We start from the raw sequence: 10,207 nt of genomic DNA on the forward strand, positions 1-10,207 counted from the left end.
GTAATTAAAAAAAAAAAAAAATTTAAATAAAAATAAACCAAAGTTTACAATCAACTGTAGAAGTAGTTTAGTGTGACTGGCTTCACAGATTGCTGCCATCACCTGGGAGGAGGAAGGCTGTTGTCAGCGCTCTGCTTCGCCCACAAACCGGTGCTGTGGAGATGGCTGTAGGGGGAGGGAGGGAGGGTGGTTTCATGTAGTCCTGGAGAGCCACGTAGGGGGGAGGGATCTGCCCCCTGCGCTGGAGTCGACAACAGCGGGACTCTGGAATTTCAGGGAAGTATAAATGATGGGGCCCACCTGAGGTGCGCTCTCACCAGCTGTACCCAGCTCTGTGCCATCCCCTCGCTGCCCCCGGACGAGTCTGTGACCGAGCGTATCAAGTCAGTGAAGCCGTTAAGAGCCGCCACATTACAATACGTATCTTGCTTTATTGCCTTTTCTACCAGTGTTACACAAATGCATGGATCGGTTCCTCACGCCGCTGCCAGCGGCAGAACTGACTTGTGTGGGAGGAGCAACCGCCGTCTTGCCCGGAGCTGGCAGACGCGGGCCCCGGGGAGGTGCGTATGGGAACCCAGCTGGCTTTTTCTGCAGGTTTAAGCCTTCATGTATATAATATCGCCATTAATTCTACTGGGGGGAGGGAGAAATTCCATCCAAAAAAAAAAAAAAAAGCCCACAACAAACCCTGTTGCCTACAGCTACCAAGCAATGAGTTCGGATTGTCTGTACAGTGTGTTTAGTTTTTATTTTTTAAGAAATCACAGATAGGGCATGTATATGAAATATAAATATTATAAATACAATTTTGTATCAAAGTTTTGTAGTTTATGGCAAAACCTGGTTCTGTGGTAGCGAAGTGCAGTCCCTGTAAAGGAATGTTTGTGGCTCATGTAAATGTGTGAATGCATCAATGATTTGAAGTTGGATTTGTTTTATTTTTTTTTTTTATTTTATATATTTGTGATATTTACCTGCCTTGAGCACTGCAATCTCTCACCCCCGTGGGAAAATCAATGGGAATGTTTGTTGTGAAACTCTTGTCCTCTGTTGCATTTTAAAGTTACTTCCTGTAATTTATTTTCAGTACATGATTAAAATCAGTTGTGTATATATGAAATGAAATCCGTGCTTATTTTTAAAAGATGTTCGAGTATGTATCCTACACCATAAATGATGTCAAATACTTATCCTGGCAATTATGTGAGCAAATTGTCTATTGTACTTCGTAGCTGATGCTTCTCTCGTGCCTGTCTCTGAAAGGTGACATCTGTCTAGCTCGTGTCCCCTCCCTCTACAGGAAAACTTCTCGACTTGGGGAGTTGCTTCTCAGCTTCTGCCCCCCCCCGTCATTCCAAAATCTTGTTGCTGGCGCTATGGCGCTATTTTTCACGCTTGGAGTCATTGGTATCAACTGAGGTGTTTTCAGATGGGCCGAGTGTAAAGGCAGCTAAATAATTACCTGCTGTAGTTTCTGCTGGGAATGACTGTGTGCAATAGCTGGGTTTTTTTTTGCATTCCTAAATGGTAACAATTTTTATCAATGTTTGAGCTTCATCACTCTCCCCTCGCTTGAGTGAGGGAAATAATCTGTCTAGGACTACAGCGCTTGCACTGTGACTTTTGTACCGTAAGGAGCTGCTGGGGAGCGGTGAAGGATGCTGAAGCTGAGGTAGGAATGTTGCATTCTATGCTCTCTTCTTTCAGACTTGTACGGATTAAATACTGTTATTTAAACAATCTAGTGCTTTGCTGATTCATCTCTTTATAAGTCAAAGGACTGGAGTAGCGTCAGGGGCTCAGAGGGATGTGCTCGCCTTTGCTGCTCAGCTTTTCCAGGCAGGCGCAAGTTGGATTTGAGGCTCGGCTGTGCCCCGCAGTGAGGGTGAGAGCAGAACTCTGCCCCGTGTGCAGAGAGCAAAGCCGGGTGGCTTTACCCAGGCTTCCCTTACCTTCTGGGAGGACTGGATAGGTGTGAGGGGGAGACTTCCTGAACCCGTGCTGAGAATTGCAGAATTAATGCCAAAAAAAACCCCCAGACCAACAACCCCAACTTTCTGGGAGAGATCAAAGCAAGGGGCTAAGCTATTTAGTGGGGAAATAGATGAACAAGGGGGCTGGTCATGTGAGGAGAGATTGCTGTGAGCGTTCTTGTCTGTCCTGTTTCCTCGCTTAACTCCATTTCTCACCCTCTTCTTGGGAGAAGGGACTCCGTTCTTGTGGCTGAAGGCCAGTAACCGAGGGCATCCCCAGTGGAAATGCAACTGGAGTGGGGCTGTGTCTCTGTGCTGGCTACTTGAGCAGACTGGTGACCCACAGACCGCCTGCTGGACGAACTGAACCTCCCTGCCCAGTTACTGGAGGGATCCACAGCTTGTGTGTGTTGAGTTCCCGCTAACAGAGCTTTGTCCTACAGCGCAACGCTTTAGGGAGACAGAGGAGGAGAGATGACTGGGACGACGTGGAAACACTGACCACAATGTATTTCTCCAGCTGGCATCAAGTTAAAGAGGCACTCACCCTCACCAGGGCCTGCTCAAGTCCCTGGGTTCCTCGGGAAGGGAAGGATGTGGTTTCTGGCTCCAGAAAGGCATAAACAATGGGAAATGTCTTTTCTGGCTAGCTTGTGACTTCGAGCAGGCGAGGGAGAGGCCACAGACTTTTCCTGTAGATGGCTGATCCTTAAGAGTCAAGTTAAGGAAACTAAAGCGTTTATCAGGCAGCATGGTACCATGATACCGAAAGGGTGGAGACCAGGAAGCCCTGTATTTGATGAACCTAAATATAATGAGTATCAAACGTGGTTTTGATTGTGCTAGTCAAGTATGGCAGTATCTCAAAACTCCCCGCCTGTTGCTATCTTGGGTTAAAGTAATTAAGCACAGGTTATGGTAAAACTTCCTTTTCTTTTATTGAAAAAACACAGGCGGGAGTAAAGACATTATTTACACAAGTTCCCAAGCGCGGTTCAACTCAAGAACATACGATCAGCAAGATGCTAAAAGGATGTGGGTCCAAACCAGAATTATGGGGGTTACCAAATCGTACAACTCCCTGGTAAACACAGCCCTTCAGATGAGATCAGCGACTGAAATGAGAGAAAACGAGAGAATATAAGTGTGTGGCGAGAGCCGCAGCCCAGCACACCTATCGCTGTCCCCAGGGAGAAGCAAAGATGGGTTAGGTTTGGGAAGGAGGCACATGGAAAAACAAAGCCCCTGGCATTTCTCTTCCAGCTGCAGCACACCAGTACCCAACTCGAGGAGGGCAGCAGCCTGGCTGGCACTCACCGTTCATGGGCATCTCATCTATCTGGGTGGAGTAGTACTGCTCGATGTCTCGCAGGATGCGGATGTCGTCATTCTTCACAAAGTTGATTGCTACACCTTTTCGGCCGTATCTGCCCGACCGGCCGATTCTGTAGAGGCAGAAAGGAGGAGCGAATGGAGCCACCTCGGGGAAAGATAATCCAGCCACGCTTCCCCAGGCAAAGGCTGAGCTTACCTGTGTATGTAGAGCTCTCTGTTGTTGGGTAAGTCATAGTTAATGATCAGGGACACCTGTGGCACGTCCAGGCCTCTAGCCCAAACATCTGTCGAAATAAGGACTCGGCTGCGAAGAGAAGGGGACAGTTACGGCTGCTCTCACCTCAGTGAGGTGGGTGTGAGAGCTGAGAAGTCGCAGCCTCCCGGCACAGGGGATCCCCTGCGACGCTGCGCTTCTCCCGCCCCCACAGCACCCTGTGGCACCCACACTGCTCCATGCAGCATCCCCAAACTCCAGTGAGGGCAGACGGTACCAAGGCAGCTTTGATCTTTCAGAAAGAATATGACACTCCTAAGAGTCTAAAATACAGGACACAGCCCAAACAGTCTATTTTTTTTCCTTAACTTATTTTAAATGCAGCAACTCCCAACTTCTTCAGCAAAATAAACCAGACTAATTCTGCAAGTTTGAGCATCTCTCCTTGGAAAGCGGCAATCTCCCAACCCTGTGACACCACAGAGGAGGAATGGCAATCGGAGCTCTTCCTAATTTGAGCTGAACAAGGCCTTCACAGAGGTTTTACAGCTCTCCCAGGCCTGTTCCCTTCAGATGCTAGAAGAAAAACTGCCCAGAGGTAGCAATGCTGTAAGCGACACTGTTTAAGGCATCTACCTTGCGCCGGATCGAAACTCCTTCATAATGGACTCCCTCTCCTTCTGTGGCATGTCCCCGTGCATGGATGAAACCGTGAAGTTGGCTTCTCTCATCTTCTCGGTGAGCCAGTCTACCTGCACGGAGAGCCAAGCAGCCTGGGTTAGCTCTTGGCTCAGGAGAGCCAAATGTGCAAGTCCTGATTGGAGACTGTTTGCAGCGATATACGCTTGTAAGGACCAAGATACACTTTAACAAACATTCTGGAGCTAAAAGAAGTAAATAATCCTTACAAAGCATCGGCTGTATGACACAGGGCTTCAGGAGCCATGAAAGGAAAGGAGTTAAGGGCATTTACTCAGGAAGTGTGGTTTTGTTTCAGGGATCATAAGCAATTAGAAGAATTAGGTCTACTTCTCTAAAAAGGCAACTCTATCAGGTTGGCCTGTAACCCGTTGTTTATGCGATGCACGTCCCAAAGAGAAATGTTTCACCTCTGTTCTTACTGAACTATTCCCAAACAGGGAAAAAAACAGACCTCTTAACTGGGTTTGTCCTGGCATCCTCCTCGGAGTCACCCTCCGACAATGGCTGCCGTACCTTTCTCTTGGTGTTGCAGAAGATGACAGCCTGGGTGATGGTGAGCGTGTCGTAGAGATCGCACAAGGTGTCAAACTTCCATTCTTCCCTCTCCACAGCCACGAAAAACTGCTTGATTCCTTCAAGGGTCAACTCATCGCTGTAGGGAAGAAGAACAGCTAGAGCACGCCACGAGTAGGTGAATACATACAACGCAGAGATCACACCTCTACCCTGTGGGTCTATACACGAGTCCAAGTTGTTCTAAAAAGTCCCTGGAGACATCTGCTCTAAGAACAGCCTCCAATGCGACCGAGACTAGAACTCCCGGGGCAGCCCCTCTGCTCTAGACAGAGTGTTTCAAAGTCAAACATTGCCATTCTCATCATTTTTACATTCAGGCTTCTTGCCGAGAGAGACTGAAGAAAGGAAAACGGGGCAGTGTAAGGAGATCAGGCAAGAGGGAGATTGCCTACGCTTACTCCTCTTGACTTCTGCTGAGCTCCAGTGCGTGAGGACCTGTGACACCACCAAACGTACGCTACACCTCCAACGGCAGTTGGGATCAGTCAGCTAAAGGCTCTTTTTGGCTCGCAAATTAGCGGAGGAGGCCTGCAGAAATCCTCTGGTGTGAAAGACCGTTTTCCAGGAGAAGAGACTGCTATACACGGGGAGGGTGAAGGGGTGGGGGGCAGTCAGGCTGAGCAGCAGCAAACAGAACCGGACAAGGTTAAAGTCAGAGAGAAGAGTTGGCCTCTACTGGAAAATAGCACCCGAGGATGTCTGCAAACACCAAGACAAACTGCAATGGGGAGCAGGGACGTGAGAGAGCCTCTGCACATTTGAATCGGTTAACACTGCGAACTGCCCAGGGCCAGATCAACTCAAAGAGCTCCTGTGCTTTCCAAGGAAACTCGCTCACCGTTTCACCAAGATGCGAATGGGGTCTGTCATGAATTTGTTGGTCATCTCCAGAATTTCATGAGGCAGAGTGGCGCTGATCAGAACCACCTGTGTAGCTGGAGGCAAGTACCTGTAGACATCATAAATCTGTTCCTTAAAACCTGAAAAGCAAATAAAGTAGCACAGAACAGTTAGCACATCTTTCCCCCGAATATCCTGCTCTTTCACAATTTGATCTGGAATTCAGTACTGGGCCTATGCTACGAGAGGAACGAATCAGTAACTCGAAGCCAGTGTCACATACTGCTCATCTCTTCCTAATTTTCCCAAACCCACGACAACATGGCTGTGGCACGCAGTACAGTATGCAAAGCAGTGCTCAAGAATTTGTAACTACTGAAAAGGACACTACCACAAAGTCAGACAAGGCATATTCAGTAGTTCAACCTGTTACAGCCTATAATTAACTACAATTGTCTAACTTTGACAAAACCAATTGTTTTTAGAAGTGGAACTGCCAGCTGGGCCACTGTGGAATCTCAAGGAGGTGAGAAGAGAGGAAGTAAAAGGGAGACAAAATATTTTACCTTTATTGAGCATTTCATCTGCTTCATCCAAAACCAGCATTTTGATGGCACGAGTCCTTAAACTTCGACGACGAATCATATCTGCAAGAATTCACTTTGTAAGATGAAAAGGCTCTAAAAGCAAGCGAGCCTACACTGCTCCCAGCTGCTGTCACGGCATTTCATTGGAGGAGGGACAGGCGCTTCCCCCTGTTGCTGCCGGAGACCGGTGTTTGGTGATGAAAGGCAACAGCCGAGGGCCACAGCGTGCCCCCAGCACCCTCCGAGCGAGGGAGAATGTCTCTGCAGCCTGGCTAAGGCAGCTCTGACTGCAGGGAAGCTCTGCGGGGCCGAGCTGTGGGATGCTACTTGCAAACCACACAGGACAGGTGCCCCAGTCTCCCCCAGTAACTGTGGCTGGATGTGAGAAATGCAAAACCCTAGGTGAGCTTTTCACCAACAGACTGGGCAAATCCACATCCTGTTTGAAAGAGCACATGGCTTTGTGTAATCCCTTAATACTGTCACAGAAAAGTATTTGCTATTTGCGTGCTGTTCAAAGCCAGCTCCGTTTGGCAGCTGCTAGTTTTTGGTTGGGGTTTTTTTTTTTTTTCCTCACTTTTGGAGCTCTATGCTCTCCCAGTGACAGGTGTTTGTGTAAGAAAGTGCTGCCTGTTTCTCAGAGATGTGAGCTTGAAGTTTAACACTATCACTGTGGTAACTGCTGTGAACAGTAAATATAAACATCTTCATGCAATGAAACCAGAAAGTACCACCTGCAAGTGCACTTGATTTAACAAAGAGCGATGGCCAGCGCACAGAAAATATGGAGCTAACTTTGACATTCAGATGGACCCAGCTCCTATCTCCTCCAAGATTCTGAAGTACTTCCTGGGACTGTAATTCTGCTTTAAAAATACTCTTAGTTCCCATGCCACCATATAGCGAAACACTTCCACAACTAAAAGTGAAATACAAAGAGAGAAAATCCAAATACTATCCCTGTTGATTTCCCCCTATAGTCTTTTCCAGCTATTGCTACAGTAAGTTGTTTCCTTGTTATCCTTCACATTAACGGCACTGTGATAAATGTAATTTCCACGCTGTTTCAAACCTAAGTGCACAAAAAGTTGCAGGAGGTTCCCAGGGCACCGCTCGGACCTGAAGCCGGAGGTGATGCAGCCTCCCACATCTTACCAAACACACGGCCTGGAGTGCCAGCAACAACATGCTGCCCATAGTCCAGTTTTCTGATATCTTCGCCCACGTTGGTCCCTCCGATGCAGGCATGACACTGGACATTCATGTAGTCTCCCAGAGCAAGAAGACCCTGTGGTGATACAAAGAAATGGCTTAATTAACTGAGCTCTCAGGAAGTTTGTATTTATGAAGGGATGCAGGTCTGCATGGCCATACAGGGTTTTTTTTTTTTAGAGATGTAAGCACAAGCAGTTCAGAGGGATTTTTTTTATTTGTTACCCAAACCTCCTCAACAGCAGGCCTTCAAACACTGGGAACTCAGCTCCCCAGGGATCACAACTGCTTTAAAAGTGCCATCCTAAACAATTCCCATAGGAATATGTAAAACCTTAAACTGCTGGCCAACGCAGTCATGAAAGCTAAAACGGATATAACGCAGATGAGCAAGCCATCCCCTTCTCAGAATTTCTTATTCCTTTCAGGAACAGAAAGGAAAAGCAGCAGCTGTGCTTTGAGCTCTGCTGGGAAACACCCAAGAATCATCAGCCCCAGGCCTTGCGAGTGCTTTGCAGAGGGTGATTTAACTGCTCCTACCTTCTGGATCTGTACAGCCAGCTCCCGAGTTGGTGCCAAGATCAATGCCTGGGTCTCTCGAACCTGATTAAAAACAGGTGATCACAGCGTAGTTAATCACAGGACAGATATCATCCAAGCATAACAGAGATCGTGGACCCCACAGTACTCTGAAATGTCACATCTGAAGTATCAATCACAGAATTTTGTTTTAAAATCTAGTATTTGCAAGTGTTAGTACACCTAGGAAGCTGCTCTCACACACAGCATTTACACAGTAAGAGCCTCTTCCTAAAATCACGGAATGGTTTGGGTCAGAAGGGACCTTAAAGATCATCCAGTTCTAACCCCCCTGACATGGGCAGGGACACCTCCCACTAGACCAGATTGCTCAAAACCCCACGCAGCATGGCTTGGTAACTTAATTTAAGTTACCTTTGACAAGACAGCACTTAAGCAGTTCTTTGATAGCTCATTTTTCATTCCAACCCGATTTCTGAAAACAATTATAAAAGCGTGTGCTTTTCTTGCAAAAGAATAGGAACAATTTTAAATCACTTCAATCTTGTATGGTCAGTTCAGATAAAAACCTTGCATTGCACAAAGATTCCAAGAGAACATTTTAAAGCATCGCGTTTGAAAAATATTGCGAGCGCTGTACAGAAACTAAGCGTAAAGCCGACCTCTCTCTTTAGAACACGCAATGTTTAGTTTTACATCCCCAGGCAGTGACAGATGAATAACAATCTAAGCTTTATTTAACTGGGCCAGAGAAAATCATCATTTTGTTCAACAGCATCTACACATTCAAGTTATACTTAAAAACCAATTGGATGGACATGATACCCCACACTACAACAAAAGCACACATCTGTCAGTTAAAAAAACAAGGTTTGATTCTGCGTAATGTGCGTCAACTGTTCAGACAAGTTGTTGATGCTGTTCGGACTCTTTCAGGACAATTCTGCCTGCTAAGGGATTAATTTAGGCCTCTAATATTAAAGGATGTGAAAGAGGTCAGCTGTTAAAGCCAACTCTACAATTACAAGGCTTTATCTGAACTTATTTTGCTAAGGTGGGTTTAACAACTAAGTTGTTACAGAGTAGAGCCTGGTGAAATTTTCACTCAGGAATCTGTCTGAAGGTCACTGCTCATAATGAAAAGATTTCAGTGTAAAGCTTCATTTATTCACTCTAAAACCGAAGGCTTTTATGATAAAGACTCCATCGATTTAGCTAAAAAACATTCTGAGCACGTGCTAGGAAATTACCTGTATATCCAGGCACTGCAGAACAGAGATGGAAAATGTTGCTGTCTTCCCTGTTCCTGACTGTGACCTGAGAAACAGACGTTTGGTGAATACTCTGGATATCTGGACCAAGACAGTCAATTTCAATGAATTCCACCCTTCTGCTCTTTGCCACTCCTCCATGGCAAAGAAGTCAGTATCGCCAACAGCATAGCTGACAAAGTTCTGTTACGATCACAGCGTGATCTGCAGACAAGCAGCTTTGAGAACTGCAACATCCAGGATAGGGCACTCTGTTGCAGGGTCCCCAGCTCTGGCATGTTTACTCCTTATCAGATCAGCGTTTTAATTTCCTGCAATTTGTCGTACATAATTTTTTTACTTTTAAATGGTAGGTAAGCGAATACAATTTGGAAAGCTAGCAATTCCCGCTAGTGACGTACAAAGTGGGATGCGTATCCTTCTTCGTCTCTAGAGACGTAATAGGCTTCCTTCTGCCCACTTTTTCCCTTGATTGAGACCGCAATTGTCTCTATACTTCTCTGGTTTTGCTGCAAAACATTCACAAGAGTCTCAGAGCTCTAGTCACTGAGAACACACAACAGCTCGGCTGCATCTTTATTACACCGACGTACCTAAACCTAATAAACTTTGCCATTAAGAGCTACGAGGATCACAGCCCAGGTGCAAGTTTGCCCATTTGACCCCGTATGACTCGTGATGCCATTCCCCCCATCCTGCCAGGCAGCAGCCGAGGACCACGGGGTGACAGAGCTCGCTTCAGGCACCGGCTGTGACTGACACCCTCCCGCCCCTTCGCCTTCTCGGGGCACAGGCCTCTCCCACCCGCCCCCTCGCCGGCAACCCCACTTACTGGGCGATGACGTCTCTCCCCTTGATGATCTGCTTGATGGCTCTCTGCTGGATGGCCGACGGCTTCTCAAAACCTGCGGAGGCCGCCGCTAACCCCCGCGGCGGGGGGGGGCCCCCCCACCC

The 10,207-nt window shown here is 47.0% G+C and overlaps 1 protein-coding gene across 1 annotated transcript in view; it reads right to left on the bottom strand.

Annotated features, from left to right (window-relative positions):
* Positions 1–2,889: 2,889 nt before the first annotated feature.
* LOC104293059 (eukaryotic initiation factor 4A-III) overlaps positions 2,890–10,207 on the bottom strand; it is a 12,186-nt gene continuing 4,868 nt past the window's right edge. The window contains exons 2-12 of the mRNA XM_009892520.1: positions 10,086–10,173; positions 9,233–9,299; positions 7,983–8,045; positions 7,386–7,518; positions 6,210–6,290; positions 5,642–5,783; positions 4,741–4,879; positions 4,162–4,277; positions 3,508–3,615; positions 3,294–3,421; positions 2,890–3,091 (exon numbers count right to left, since the gene is read on the bottom strand). Coding sequence (XP_009890822.1) covers positions 3,075–3,091; positions 3,294–3,421; positions 3,508–3,615; positions 4,162–4,277; positions 4,741–4,879; positions 5,642–5,783; positions 6,210–6,290; positions 7,386–7,518; positions 7,983–8,045; positions 9,233–9,299; positions 10,086–10,173 — 1,082 coding nt within the window. The 3' untranslated portion in view covers positions 2,890–3,074. The remainder of the gene's footprint in view (positions 3,092–3,293; positions 3,422–3,507; positions 3,616–4,161; positions 4,278–4,740; positions 4,880–5,641; positions 5,784–6,209; positions 6,291–7,385; positions 7,519–7,982; positions 8,046–9,232; positions 9,300–10,085; positions 10,174–10,207) is intronic.

Source organism: Charadrius vociferus, unplaced genomic scaffold (assembly GCF_000708025.1).
Source record: "Charadrius vociferus isolate BGI_N301 unplaced genomic scaffold, ASM70802v2 scaffold139, whole genome shotgun sequence".
Lineage (NCBI taxonomy): Eukaryota > Metazoa > Chordata > Aves > Charadriiformes > Charadriidae > Charadrius > Charadrius vociferus.